The sequence below is a fragment of the Carcharhinus amblyrhynchos genome, chromosome 3 (assembly GCF_965287045.1).
Source record: "Carcharhinus amblyrhynchos chromosome 3, sCarAmb.v2.hapA, whole genome shotgun sequence".
In the NCBI taxonomy this organism is placed as follows: Eukaryota; Metazoa; Chordata; class Chondrichthyes; order Carcharhiniformes; family Carcharhinidae; genus Carcharhinus; species Carcharhinus amblyrhynchos.
The window spans coordinates 134,856,848-134,872,660 of record NC_137326.1 but is presented as its reverse complement, the minus strand read 5'-3'; the positions used below and the strand labels follow the sequence as shown (position 1 = coordinate 134,872,660).

The following is a 15,813-nucleotide window of genomic DNA, read 5'->3' as shown; positions in this document are numbered from 1 at the left end:
AAAATACCCTAGTTGCCACACTCCGGTGCCTGTTCAGGTACACTAAGGGAGAATTTAGCATGGCAAATGCACCTAACCAGCACGTCTTTCAGACTGTGGGAGGAAACCCACGCAGACATGGGGAGAACATGCAGACTTCACACAGACGGTGACCTAAACCTGGGTCCCTGGTGCGGTGAGGCAACAGTGCTAACCACTATGCCACTTAATTTTTAAGATACATAAATTAGATTGCTGTTGGTTTCCTCGTGCACTGAAGTGTTATTGTTAATTAGCCAGCCTACATTGATCATAATCAATCATGTGGGATTGAAGAAAGTCATTCAACCTGCTGGCTTGATGCTGTGTAGAGTATTCTAGCCTTGCCTGCATCTTTCGTTGCACATCATCCTTTGTTCCTGTTAGGCCCCACCCCATCTCTTAACTACTTGTTTATATTTGGAAGCTATTTACGTTCTATTTTATGTTGATGTTTATGATGGAATACAATACTGAAGTGTTGGTTAGTTACTTAATAGAGCAATCAATGCGGTGGTCGGGCACAGGTGCCTGAAATAGCATTACTTAATCTATGATGCAGTTAGCACCATCATAAAATGAGGTAATAAGGTTTAAGTGTCTAAGCAGTTAGTGGTAATCTGAAGAACGTAAATGGTGGGCACTGCGGCCATTTCCATATATCAAAATATTGCAGATCAGATAGGCTTCAGGTAACTTCAACCTAACATTACCATTTGACATAGGTGAGTTTACAGTTTGTATTCAGCATAAGTTCCAATATTGGGCTGTCCCTCTGTGACATAAGATGTATAGCCTCCCCTGTGTAGCAGTGCCAACAGTGCATTATTAACCTAATGGAGGGTCTTAATTCTACCACAGCCAGAGTAATGGAGCTAAGATGAGGGTTGCCTTTTGTGCATTTTGACTGATGGAGACCCAAAATATTTGAACACCTGTTGATTGACTCGAGTGGCTATAATTTGTAGTGTTTAACTTGTTAAAGCCACAGTTGTTGTTGTTTATCTTTGCCAACAGTGCTTTGTTTACCTAACAAACCCACGAGGCCATTAAATGCGGATTGGCATCGTAAGTAGTGACTTGGAAATGAGGCAAGAAAATTTTGTGTTTGTGTTTTTGATAATGAATGCCCTCTACCTTTTGAGGGCAGGGTCAAGTGGAGAAAATGCTGTTGTGTGCATTTATTTTGGTCCATTTGTAAAAGATAACGTGTTTTCTTAAGGTACCGAACCACTAAAGATATCATCTTGCCATTCCGTGTGATCCCGTTGGTCAGAGAAGTAGGTCGCACTAAACTTGAAGTGAAAGTTGTGATTAAATCAAACTTCAAACCATCCCTGCTGGCTCAGAAGATTGAGGTAAAAGATTTTCTGCACCTTATTACTGTGTTCTCCATGCTTCCTTAGCTTCTTTGTGCTTCTTTACAAGCTTTGGACAATCAGGAGTCACTTTGTCAAATGCACAATATTATCGATCTAGTGCTCACTGTTAATCAGGGCAAGGTTTGAGCATTTTTAATTTTCCTGCAATTTGTCTTTGTCAGGGTCCACTACAAGACCTGAGTGCACAATTTCAGCTGATATATTGCAGGAGACTTGGTGCAGACTCGATGGGCCGAAGGGCTTCTTTCTGCACTGTAGGGTTCTGTGATTCTATGAGACTGCATTGTTTGAAAGGCCGTCCTCGGATGAAATATTTAAACTGAGGCTTCATCTTATTTACGTGTTCAGTTTATTGTAAAACTTATGCACTCTAGGGATTCGATGATGTGCCGTTACTTTAATTGGGACATTGCCACTTAGGAACAATGTGGAAAATCTTAACAGGAATGAGATGCTTGGGTCATGTAAAAGGACTGAAGAAGTTGGAATTGCTCTGCTTTGAGCAGAGAAGGTTAGGGAGAGGTTTAATGGAATTGTTTAGAATTAAGGGGTTTGATAGTGTAAGTCAGACTGAACAGTTTTTTCTGGCAGGAGAGTCGGTAACCAGATGACACAGATGTAATGCCAGAGGAGATTTTTTTTACACAGTATTTGAAATCCTCGAAGGGGAGGATTATTCTGCCAGGATGTCATGATTTTGAGGGAGTTGTACCAAAGATTAATAGTGAGATGCATGGTTCACTGGAGAATAAAGTGTTTCAGGAATGCTACTTTGTGTCTGAGTTGAACAGCTGATATCGTCTTGTTTTATTCTTGATTGAGAAGTCGGGTCTGCACTGTGGTAATCTCTTTAATCCTGAATATCTAGCATTAAGCTAAGTGCACTTGGCAGTTCTCGACATTTTAGTTTTTGCTCTGTCTCCATGAATGTTATTAGTTCCACATGTTTACAGTCAATGGGGAATCGACATCTGCTGGAAAAGGGATGCAAACAGTTTTTATTTCTTGGCAGCTAACTGGGTTTGCAGATTGAACCCATATTCCTGAAAGTGTACATAGTTTGCAGACTCAGCAACCTTCTGTACTGCTGTCCTATGTGCCGTCTGTTCAGCTTCAGCCTTGAGATTGCTGTGAGAAAATATTACTCAGTCATTGAAGCTTGTGCATTAACTGATCGTTTTGCCTCAGTTATTTTGCTTCCTGGATTACTGAGTTTATTTGATGTTTGGCTCTTAAAATACACACACGTGATGTATGTATGATTGGATTTGAGGGAAGTGTGTGTATGTTTGACGTGAGTATTGCTGTCATTGCATAGCTTGGCTCTTTGTAGGATCACTACATTTAGAACATAAGAAGTAGGAGTAGGCTGTCTGGTCCCTCAAGCCTGCTTCGCCATTCAATAAGATCGTGGCTGATCTTTTTGTGGACTTCGCTCCATTTCTGCCCGTTCACCATAACCCTTAATTCCTTTACTGTTCAAAAATGTATCTATCCTTGCCTTAAAAACATTCAATGAGGTAGCCTCAATTGCTTCACTGGGCAGAGAATTCCACATTCATAGACCTTTGTGTGAAGATGTTCCTCCTCAACTCAGTCCTAAATCTGCTCCCCCTTGTTTTGAGGCCATGGCCCCTAGTTCTAGTTTCACCTGCCAATGGAAACAATTTCCCTGCTTCTATCTTACTATTCCCTTCATAATCTAATATGTTTCTATAACACCTCCCCTCATTCTTCTGAATTCCAATGAGTGTAGCCCCAGTTTCCTCGATGTCTCCTCATAAGCCAACCCTTTCAACTCTGGAATTAACCTAGTGAATCTCATCTCTAACCCCTCCAGTGCCAGTATATCCTTTCTTAAGCAAGCAGACCAAAACTGTACACAGTACTCAGGTGTGACCTCAACAGCACCTTGTACAGCTGCAATATAACCTTGCTGTTTTTAAACTCCATCCCTCTAGCAATAAAGGACAAAATTCCATTTGCAGTCTTAATTTTGTGCTGCACCTGCAAACCAACTCCTTGAGATTCCTGCACAAGGATGCTCAAGTCCCTCTGCACAGCAGCATGCTGCAATTTTTTACCATTTTAAATAATCCATTTTGCTGTTTCTCCTACCAAAATGGATGATCTCACATTTACCAACATTGTACTCCATCTGCCAGACCCTCACCACTCCTTAGATTATCTATATCCCTTTGAAGACTGTGTCCTCTGCACACTTTGCTCTTCCCATCTTAGTGTCATCTGTGAGTTTTGACACATTAACTTGGTCCCCAACTCCAAATCATCTATGTAAATTGTAAACAATTGTAGTCCCAACACTGATCCCTGAGGCACACCACTAGTCACTGACTGTCAACCAGAAAAACAGCCATTTACCCCCACTCTTTGCTTTAACCAATCCTCTACCCATGCTAATACATTACCCATAACACTGTGCACCTTTATCTTATGTAACAGTTGTTCTGAGCGTCTGTGTTTAAAGGAACAAAGAATTAATTGTCGTTTCTCTGGCCTTGTCCAATGTCTGCTGAAAAGTGTTATTTAGAAGTGGGTAAGGATCAAAATTGGCATTTATTGGTTTCAGCCAAATAATCTTAATGCACACTGTCCGCTACCCATAAAGTAGCAAAGTACCATAAAATTTCTGTTTTCCTGACCAGCCAAAAATACAGGAAGGTTTACAGATATCTGATTGTGACATCCCTTTTCAATCTTCACTGATTATTGAGGGGAATTGGATTTTAGAATCATCATGCAGACCAGGAGGCCATTCAGCCCTTTGTGTCCTCTGTATAGAGCAGTCCTTCTCTTCCCACTCTATCTCAGTAGCTCAAAATAAAATTTCAAAGTATCCAGCCAATTTTCTTTTGGAATTATTGATCATCTACTATCCCCCCCATTTCCATAGGCAGCGAGTTCAGGATCATTATTGCTCACTTTGAAAAAGTTCTCCCTCATGCTAAATCTTAGATTCTGTATTACGTGTAAATTCATCAAATAGAAACAGCTTTTTTATGTCTATCATCTCCTGTCATAATTTTTTTACACCTTGCTACTAAAATTATTTCAACTTCAGGCTGAGCTAGGGATGTCCAGTATTGGGGTTTATGGAGGACAAGTACATTCCATGGAGTTTTTGGGGCAAACTTTAGCTACATTTTCCTTTTATAATTTTGCAATCATGTGTTCTGATTCAGGATTCATCCACCAGTGAGTCAGCAGCGCTTGAAACAGATCTTGCAGAACTTCTAAGCCCTGAAAGTTCAAATAGTACGAACCAATCAATAAAAAATACAAATGGGGCTTGTTACTGGATTGGTATCTGGGATGAGGGACTTTGGTTGTGTGGAGAAACCAGGGCAGCTGGGAATGTTCTCGGCAAAGGTGATTGAGGGAAGGCTTGAGGAGTTTTGAGTAAATAAGGAGAAACTGTTGTCACTGGCTGAAGGGTCAGTACAGTAAGAAGTCTCTCAACACCAGGTTAAAGTCCAACAGGCTTATTCGGTGGCAAACGTCACTAGTTTTTGGAGCGCTGCTCCTTCCCGACTCACCTGACAAAGGAGCAGTGCTCCAAAAGATAGTGGCGTTTACTACCAAATAAACCTGTTGGACTTTAACCTGATATGTGAGACTTGTTAATGTTTACCCCAGTCCAACGCTGGCATCTTCACATCACGGAGGGTCAGTAACCAGAGGTAAAAGAATTTGAGTGGAGACAAGAAATTTGTTTATGAATTGGACTGTTGTGAACTGGAGTTATCCGAAAAGAGAAAAAAATTGTAGGACTGTGAAGCACAGATGGGAGTGAATGATATTTGGTGAATTGCTCTTTGAGGGCTGGCATAGACACTGGCTAAATGGCCTCCTTCTCCTGTTTCAATTCTATGATTCTTATGGAATGAACTGTCTTGATAAGATTGTGGGAGCAGATTTAACAAATTTCTAAAGGAAATTGGATGAATACTCAAAGGGGAAAGATTACAGAGCTGTGGAAAATGAGAGGGGGAACTAATTCTATAGCTCTTTGAAAGAACCTGCTCAGGTATGATGGGTTGAATGGCCTTCTATCAATGATTCTATCAATCCCTTTACCTTGGGATTACCAGAGGACCACAAGTCGGCCTGGTCACCATTTTTTTTAAAAACCTTCCAGTGAACACTGTGTTGAGTATAGTGATTGGCTGCTAACTGCAATGGTTATTAAATTAACAGCATGAAAAACCAAGAGGTGCAATTGGAGGAATTTAAACAATTGAGTAAGCACACACCAGCTGCGTGGAGCAGTGTAATAGCTAGTGCATTTGATTGACGTTAATATCAACAGAACCTTTGTTTATTCTGTTTATAGTAACAAATGAAGCTGATATAAATGTTTAACTTTTAAAGTAGAATCGATAATGCAGCCAACTTCACTGTAGAGCAACATTTGCTCACAGTTAAGTAATCTGTGTTAAGACTTCCTGATGATTTTGAGTAGAGAGTTTGTTATTGGCACACGTGCCTTAATTTTACAAAGTGTCATGCCCACTGCAGCAAATGAGATAATCTCCCACGTATCTGTTTTGCTGCCAATTGAGTTTCCTGCCACTGCTCTGCTGAAGGCACAAGTTTTTCTCTGGGCATGGTGCAGCCATTTCTGATTTGTGCAGTCAGTGCTGACAGTTTGTTTGCCTGCTGCGGGTGGATAGACCAAAGCTGAATCTAATCCTTTTCATATCCAACATCTGCAGGTGCTCACTGGCCTAATAACTTGAGGCACAAACCATGCTGATGATATCAAGGGGATATGTAATACCCAGCTGGGCTCAGTTAATGGGTTGGGGATTATTCCTGCTCAAATGAGGTTCAGTTTACTCACTGACTTAACCAGATGAGCCTCTGAAGGAACCAGCTGAGCCCCTGAGGGAGTCCTAAAGAGTATGTATATTTGGAAAGGAAAATACCATGGTATTTAGATTGGAGGATGTTGAAATAAATAAGTATTGCTGATTGAAGCTTGCTTTTTACAAATCATTTGATAGTTACTTCCACTTGCTCAGACCTCATTAACATTTCTACTTCCCAGTTCTGATGAAGGGTCACAGCCCTGAAATGTTAACTGTTCCTGTCTCCACAGTTGCTGCTAGACCTGCTGAACACTTCCAGCATTTCTGTTTGTTATTTTTGAGGGTTTGGGAGAAGCAGCGGGCTAACTGGACAGATCTGAAGGAAGTTGCTTTGCAGTTGAAATTTTTTTTGTGTGAAATCCAGACCCTATGGTGAGCTGCTTATTCCATTTCATATTCCTCAAAAGCGCCTGTTTCAGAGAAAGTTTAGACTTCTGTTTCACTGAGCAAGTCAGTTTGACCTTTGCCAGCTTGTATAGTGCTGAGCTCTGTTTGAATTCATTCACTTGGCTATTCTGCCTGCCTGACTTTCAGACGTACCCGGATGCTCAGTGGTGTGCTTTTGATTTAAATATACAGCTGGCAGCAAATGGGATTCTCGAGCCAAGTCTGTTTTTCTGGCTTAAAAAATGCTAATGCTTTAACATCTGTTAGCAGACCTGCTGTGTTTTTAGTGTTAAGGTTAGTATTTTAAGTGCAAGTCCCAGGATTCCCACTTCTCTCCAGTTACTGACTGACCCATTGGACTATTCTCAAGCCAGGCAGTTATGGAAAGGACTGGAGCCTAATCTTTACACACTTAAACATTATCAATTTGCACCTCCTAACTCCAGAGTTACAGTTTGCTCCTATTAGGAGCACAAATGAATTCCATGTTAATGCCCACTACCTGTGTACAGTTAAATGTGCTGCAAATATACAGTAAACAGCTATTGTATGTTTGCATCTTAAATCAGATTTCAGGATTTGTTCAGCATTCAATGGATTTGTATTGTGTGAATCATTGCAAACATTCTCTGGTATTTAGAGGGTTACCAGTCCAAGCTTTTGACTTGGTTCAGTTGCAATGAGTAGGTTTTGCTCAGTGTCTATGATTTGGAAAGTTCCCATTGCATTAGGCTCTCAGCTTAGTTTACCTTCTTGGGGTGAGTGTTGTTCCAGCGTATAGCTTCAGCTTTACCTTCAACAGGTTCTCTCACAGAAAAATCTTGTTTCTTAGATAATATCACTGATCAGGTTATTCTTCAGTTGCTCAACATTGGGGTGGCATAGTGGCACAGTGGTTAGCACTGCTGCCTCACAGCGCCAGGGACGCACATTCCATTTCCGGCTTGGGTCACTGTCTGTGTGGAATTTGCATATTCTCCCCATGTCTGTATGTGTTTCCTCCGGGTGCTCTGGTTTTCTCCCACAGTCCAAAGCTTTGAGAGTTTGGTAGATTGGCCATGCTAATTTGCCCTTTAGGGTCAGGGGGACTAGCTAGGATAAATGCATGGGGTTGTGGGGATGGAACCTGGATGGGATTGTGGTCGGTGCAGACTTGATGGGCTGAATGGTGGCCTCCTGTATTGCAGAGTTCTATGATTCAGTTCGGCATCACAACGCAGTCACATGCTGGTGAATGTTCTGCTCGTCCTGAATTCTGGTGTTGAGCACACAGCGTTTAGAAATAACATTAGTCAAAGGCTCAGTGATTCCTTAAAACTTCCAAAATTTCACAATCTGGCTTTTTTTGCCGAGTTCTGGAGTTCAATAAAGCTTATAGCACTCTTTCCCCAGCACTGAGAGTTGCTACTCTTATTTGTTCATCTTCCTTATTAATTCTGTAGTGGTATCACAGTTTCACCATTGAGACTGGAATAATTTCTAATTTTGAGTTCAAATTTGCCTTCGTCTCCACTGGAGCAGGTATTGGAATATTCATAGCTATACTGACTTATCCAGTGATAAATGTCTTGTACAAAGTTAAAGACTGAAGTATTATTCCCCTGCTTCTTACAGCTGCTGGCTCTCAAAATCCCATCAAAATCCACTCGCTTTCAGCTGCACCCTCCTGACCCCACATTCCAAGTGGTGGATGAAATGGCTTCTGCCCCCATGTCTTTATACACTAAGGGTGACATCACAGGCCACGTGGCCAACTTGCACAAAGGGAATTTTCCAAAACACAGGTTAGGGCCTGCGGTACAGTGCCCAAGAGTGAGGTGGACACAGCTTCGGTTGAGCCTTTCTAGAGAGTATTGAATGATCTGAAACCAGAACTACTGGGAGAAGGCACTGGAATGAATTGCTGCTTCAGAGAACCAGCATGGGCCACCTCCTGTGCTATAATCATTCTAAAGGAAACTAAAAATATTGACTGCGGCACTTCAGTTTGAAGATAAGCTAATGTGCGTATATAGAGCATCTTTTACAACTCAATGTATCAGTATTTCAGATTTAACTAATTACTTGTCTTGTAATTACTCTTGGTATCATCACTGTTGCTTGAATGAAACATTTCTGTTTTGTACCTTTTTAGAATTCTGCTGGGAAATCAAATTGGTTGTCGTGGTGAATTACTACTGCATTGCATTGCACATGCAATCCTGATGTGATTAACCAATCTGCGCTAACTGGAAAGAGTGTGCTCCCAACATGATCATTCTTGTAATGAAAACAGAAAATGCTGGAAACTTGCAGCAAGTCTGACAGAATCTGAGCTGAATCAACCCATTGCATGGGTTGCTAACTGAAGTTGAGCAGGTTTTAAGTATGTGGCAAGAAAGATTGTGGGGAGAGGCGAAGAGACAGTATATGATAGGATGAGAGGCAGGAGAAATTTTTAAAGAGGGTGATGGTGGAAGATGTAAAGGCACAATCCTTGTTGTTCTATGACTTGAAATATGTAATCATTTTTCCTTACCCTGCTAATTTACTCTACTGACAAGTTATGTTCTTATCCTGTAGGTGCGAATTCCAACCCCACTCAACACCAGTGGAGTGCAGGTCATCTGCATGAAAGGGAAAGCCAAGTACAAGGCTAGTGAGAATGCCATTGTTTGGAAGTAAGTGACCGTAAACTGTTTAAGTCTTCAAATATTATATAGGAGTTCAAATGGTATATTCAATTTTGCAAATCATAGAGACAGGTAACTTCCCAGTGACTGATGTAAAGAATTGTATAGCAAGGTTTCACGGCTTAAGACTTCTGTAACAAACTAAACTGTACATCCTGAACGTTGCTTAATGGCAATGAATACACTAAACCACAGGAAAGGTATTCTGCCTGTTAACTAATGGGCACAAACAACATTCCATTTATACTTCACACACTGCCTTCTGATCAAAGTCCCAAATTCCTCCCAGTGATTCAACAGGGTCTGTTCTGTTCAGCGAGGAAGAACCTTCTGTTGTCCTTTTTAAAAGCCCCTTCAATCAATCCACTTGAGTATAATTTTAATTGATTTTTAGGGGCAGGCACTTTCTGCCAAATTCCAGGTTTTTATATCTACACAGGTCCGTTTCTGCAAAGAGGTCCCCGTTCTCCGTAGCATTCTGCTTAGTAGCTAACACAAAGCACACTGTTCCTCTACTTGGCACAACAGCAGCAGCCATACCCTGCGCGCGCGTGTGCGCACGCACACACACGCACACACACGCGCGCACACACACACTTTTCAAGGTGTAGAAACTAGCACTGTTCGAGCAAAATGTGGTGCTGTTTGAAGCATGGGCTTACACTTTATGAACATTTCTGCAGATGAATGTTAACAGTATTGAATCATATGCAGCAACATTCAGTCGAAAGGGCTGGTATTTGTGCATGTAGTGATAGCTCTTTGACAATTCAAATATTCAAACAACTAACTTTTGTCCTTCATCGAATGATGAGTTATATTATCAGCGTAGGAAATAAAGCCAATTCTATTAGGAAACTTGGTGTCAAGAGCTGAATATTACATAGACCACAAGAAACAGGAGCAGATCTTGGTCATTTGGCCTGTTGAGCCAGTCCACCACTTAATAAAATTGTGACAGATATTCTACCTCGAACTTGCATTTTCTCATGCTATCCCAGTATTCCTTGCTTTCCTTTTGTATCTAAAAATCTGTCAGAGTCATATAGGTTTACAGCATGGAAACAGACCCTTCAACCAACTTGTCCATGCCGTTCTTTTTTAAACCCATAAGTTCATCCCAATTGCCCTCATTTGGCCCATATCCCTCTATACCCATTATCCCCAGGTAACTGTATAAATGCTTTTTAAAAGACAAAATTGTCTGACTTGATGAACTTGTGATAACTATCCTCTGGGTATGGAATTCTGAAGATTCATGAGTTTGAAGAAATTTCTCCTAATTTCAGCCCTGGATAGCTGACCCTTCTTAGCCTGTGCTGCTTTGAGGCTGTCAAGCTAGGAGATGCAACAACCCAGTATCTGTCAGACCCTTAAAATTTTATATTCTTAAAGAGATCACCTCTCATTCTGCTAAACTCAATTCAGCATAAGAATAGTATACTCGATAACTCCCCATAGGACCATCTCATGCCAGGAATTATCCGAATGAATATTTCCTGAGAGATGATTGTCCTTCCTTGGGTCAGAAGACTAAAACTACACAATACTTGATGTTGACTTATTGTATAAAGAGACTACTTTTACATTCCAATCCCTTTGTATAGATGCTACCAATCCTATTGCTTGCTGTATCTGCTTATTAACTTTGATTCATTTAAACGTGCACCAAGGTCCCTTTGAATACGAAATGTTCAGTTTCCCGACATTTAAAAAATATTCTACTTTACTCTTTTCCAACTTAAGTTCCACATTTCTCCACATCCATTCCACCTGCCACATTTGTGTCAACTTGCTTAACCTATGTAAATCTCTGTACCCACTTTGTGTCCTTTGACTATTTTGTGCCCACCTAACCTTTGTATCGCCAGCAACGGGTATAAACTAAATAGTTGAGGGTCCAGCACTGATCCTTGTGATGTTCCAGCCTACCAACCCAAAATGACCCATATCTTCCTATTGATTTTTGTGTGTAAACTAATCCTCAGTACGTGATACCATGTAACCCCAATCCCGGCAGCTGCTGACTGCTTTCTGAAAATTCTGCGCTGCTTCCACTTATTGACTGCTAGTTACATCTGCAAAAACTTATATTTATAAAAGGAAATCATGTTTAACAATTTTATGTGGATTTGTGCTGTGATTTTATTTTTGGTGTTTTTAATCGCATCTCGATATTATTTGCAGCTCATGCTTGGAGAAAGCTAGCACGAGGGGGCCATAGCTTTAAATTAAGGGGGGTAGTTATAGGATGGATGTCAGGGGTAGGTTCTTTACCCAGAGGGTGGTGAGGGATTGGAATGCCCTGCCTGCTGCAGTTGTAAATGCGCCTAGTTTGGGGGCGTTTAAGAGATCCGTGGATAGGTTTATGGATGGAAAGGGTTTGGTTTAGGTTAGAGGGTCATTGCTTTTTAACTGGTCGGCGCAACTTTGTGAGCCGAAGGGCCTGTTCTGCGCTGTAATGTTCTATGTTCTATTTAGATTATAGTTGCCTGTTTTCTTTCCCCTCTTTCCACCGTTCTTAATAACGGCATTGTGTTTCCAACCACTCAATCCATTGGGAGTATAGTAGAATCTGTAAAATCCTTATTTGTATTGTGGCAGAGTCAGGTGGCTGTAGCTGTGCATGTTGGGGGGGAATACTTTGTAATTTGCAGTGTCATAACTTGCATTTGGAAAGCAGAAGGTTACCAGTTATCAAGTTCTCCTCAACTCACCCCTACAGGATTAAACGTATGGCAGGAATGAAGGAATCGCAGATCAGCGCCGAGATCGAGCTGCTACCCACAAATGACAAGAAGAAATGGGCTCGTCCGCCCATCTCCATGAACTTTGAGGCAAGTACAATTATCGTCTGCGAGGCACTGGAGTAAATTTTTGATTGCTGAATTCTGTATAATCTGTATAAATACTGCACTTGTTTCCTTTAAGGGTGCATCTCTTCAGAGTACTTTAATCTGCAATTTTCATCTTTTTCCTCAAGATTTCAATTGCATGTGTGTGAGACAGCAAGACTTTGTTTCTGTAACAACACAGCTGGCCAGAGCAACATTTGCATTTTTCAAGGGCGCGATTTCTAAATATAGTGTGTATTCGATAGTAATGACTAATGCAGCTGTAATTTCATTACCCACTTCCTATAATAACCTGAGATGGAAATCACCATGTCCTGGAGATTTCTCCCTTATTTGTCTTTTAAACTTGCAATGAATCCATTATCCCTCTCCTTAAAATATAGGTTCCCTTTACTTGCAGAAATTTTGTCCTGCCTCTTCATTTTGAGGGATGCCTGTTAAAGCTTCATAGATCCAGGTCGTCAAGCCTATATTCTACTATTTATTTTGGCTATAGCTGATCTTGACTCTTTTTACCTACCTTAGTTTTTTACCTTGGCCTAACAAAAATGTACAAATGTCTTTGAAATTTCAAACTTGACAGCCTTTTGCACTAGTGTTCCAGGCTTCCACTACCATCTGTCAAGACAAGCCATGTCGCATTGTCTCTAACCATTCTAGTTTGACATTCTAATTATGTTGCCTACATGTGTCTTTAACTAGTCCATACTTTACTATTCTTTCTCAATATATTTATATGAAAAGAAGTATTCACTACAATATCCCTTTCTTTCTTATTTGCATAATCCACCCAGGTAATGCAGGTTTCTCCCATTGATACAGGATAATGTCAATATCTTGCTTTGTTGGCCAAATAAGTTTTTTTTGTTCTTTTTGATCACTGCTAGTTGTACCTATTAAATCTGGCCTGTTATTCTGCACAGGTCCCGTTCGCTCCATCTGGCCTGAAGGTGCGGTACCTTAAAGTGTTTGAGCCGAAACTGAACTACAGCGATCATGATGTGATAAAATGGGTCCGCTACATTGGCAGAAGCGGGATCTATGAGACCAGATGCTGAGAACCGGGCTTATCCAGGAGCCCCCTGCGGCACCCACTGAAACACATCGGACTCTCTCTCTCTCTCCTTGTTGGTCACTACACCATGCACTTGACATTGCCTAGGAGATGGCAGCAGCTACCTTTTTATAAGGGTGTGGCTGCACCACCAACAACGGAGATCCAGTCGACAAACAATCCTGCTTTTGCCTCATTTCAGTTGATTTTTATGTGCTCCCCTCATTGACGACGCCCAGTGTTCAAAGCGGCCCCGTTCCATGCTCTATTTCACATTCACCTCATGAAATGTACTTTCCAACTATATATGCGTATTGTAGTTCCATAGAACATAGAATGTAACTGGACGTTCCTGGTAGAGATTGAAATGTGTACTGATGGCAATGTTGTAATGAATGTTTTGTGCAATCAAGAGACACTGCTGGTCCTTCCTTTTTGAGCTGTGGTTGAATTGCCGGAAGTGTCTTTTTTTACTTATTATTTCTTGTGACCAAAAGATTCTTGTTGAAAGTGTTGCTACTTGTCTTTGGTTAATGTGATGCCGAGAGAGAAAGAAAGGAAGAGTGTCAGTTCACTGGCTGATTTTTTTTTTGCAAAATCACAAGCAACCTTTTGCAGTGATGGCCACTGGGCAAGGGGTGTATTTGGCAGATGGCCCCATAAATGAGGACATCATGAATGATTAAAATCTGAAGTATTTGGGAATGGCCTGAGGGTATTTCTATATGAAGTTAGCTGATTTGAGGGGAGCAATATGTGCTTTATCCAGTTGAGAAATAATAAACTTGTATACATCTTAATTATCCCGAGTATAACAACCAGGACATTTATTCAGGAAGGACAAAGCAAGCCAAAGTGACCTAATTCAAAAATAAGTTGATTATTTGGCCATGACATTTTTCTCTTTATTCGTCACTCTGGTTTTCACTTGTTTATCCTTCTCCATGGAACTAGTTGGTGCACATAACTTTACATTACAGCACGAGAGTTGCATATTCCTACCCAGGTCTGCTGACGATAGACCTGAGCTCAGTGTATGTACGTATGTGTGTGAGATCATGGCGATTTCGGTCAGTCGGTGACCTAAACCTGCACCATTTTTAGAGAAGGGAACTCTTAAAAGGATGAATGTGGAAGACTCTCACCTGTAAATCCTTTTGCTTGATGGTGTGATCGCTGTTTGGCAACTTTTGTGATCGTCCAGTTAAACTTAATAAACCATACAGAATCAGTAAAGATTGTGATATTGTCTCAATATATTCCTCTTTGTGTTTTGGTTAACTGAAGACTCCATGGAATACAGAACAAAGAGGGAAATGAGTTGAAATATGGATCTGTTATTGTTTAAATAGTGATATGTTCATAATTCCTGTAATATCTCTGGCAACTTCTCACACATCCCATAACTTTGGAGATATGATAAAGTGAAAGTAGCCAATAACTAATGCATGTTCCCTCTCCGCCCTTTCTCTTTTCAGGTTTCAATTTCTAACAGTATTCTTATCCTGCTTAATTGGATATTATCTGCTCATAATATTTGCAGCCATGGGGCTATTTATGGGATGGATCACAACCAATCCTTGATCCTTTCTTTGCCTGTCTCAGCAGGTTCTCTCCGCCAAGTTCATGGCCAAATCTCCACTTCCATAACAGATGTGAAAGTGTGTGTCAGGGCAACTGATTTAGTCATTGGCTGTCAGATCTGGTTGGACCATGAAAAACATCAATTTTGCTTTCATCCAAAACGGCTCACCATTCCAGGATCATGCTAAAATGCAAAGGAAACACTCCAATTCCTTTATTGCACTCCTCTTCCCTGCCCCTCCAGAAGCTTATGGACACTCAGCTGGAGATGATCTGATAAGCTGCCTCTGCTGTATCCCCCTCATGATGTTATCTGGCCAAACTTCATTGCTTCACCCCACCATCCCAGTCTGAAATTTAATCTTTCTCTAGTTTCGCTCCTAAGTTTCCTTGTGTCTTCTGAAATACCTGGATTGGGCTGGTTAGACAGGCTAGGCTTGTATCCGCTGGTGTTTAGAAGAGTAAAAAGTGATTTGTTTGAAACATGCAAGATCCTGAAGGATAAAAGCAAAATATGGTGGAATCTGAAAAACAGAAAATGTTGCAAAGTCTCAGCTGGCCTGACAGCATCTGGGGAGAGAATAGAGCCAACGTTTTGAGTCTAGACCCTCCATCAGAGCTCCCAACGGATCTTGATAGGGTTGATATGGAGAAGATGATTCCTTTTTGTGGGCAAATCTAGTACTAGGGGTCACCCATCCAGGACGAAGTTGAAAATTTTCTTTGGGAATCTTCAGAGGCAGTGGAAGCGAAGTATTTGAATATTTAAGGCAGTGAAATTCTAAATAAGCAAAGGTCATTGGGGAAAGCAAGAATGTAGGGTTGGGTGTACAATCAGATCAGCCGTGATGCTGCTGATTGGCAGAGCAGGCTCCAAGGGCTGAGTGGACTACTTGTATGTAACAAGGAGTCCGAGCAGACCCACATTGGCTGATATTGTGGATGGTTTTCTTTGTGCTTCATCTCTTC

At 41.1% G+C, this 15,813-nt stretch overlaps 1 protein-coding gene across 4 annotated transcripts in view; it reads left to right on the top strand.

The window, feature by feature from the left end:
- The window catches only part of ap2m1b (adaptor related protein complex 2 subunit mu 1b), a 53,025-nt gene extending 38,529 nt beyond the window's left edge, over positions 1–14,496 (top strand). For all 4 annotated transcript variants that reach the window (XM_080186060.1, XM_080186062.1, XM_080186063.1 and 1 more), the window contains exons 8-11: positions 1,241–1,376; positions 9,242–9,339; positions 12,077–12,188; positions 13,130–14,496. In XM_080186060.1, the coding sequence (XP_080042186.1) occupies positions 1,241–1,376; positions 9,242–9,339; positions 12,077–12,188; positions 13,130–13,264 (481 nt within the window). In that variant the 3' untranslated portion in view covers positions 13,265–14,496. The remainder of the gene's footprint in view (positions 1–1,240; positions 1,377–9,241; positions 9,340–12,076; positions 12,189–13,129) is intronic.
- Positions 14,497–15,813: the final 1,317 nt, after the last annotated feature.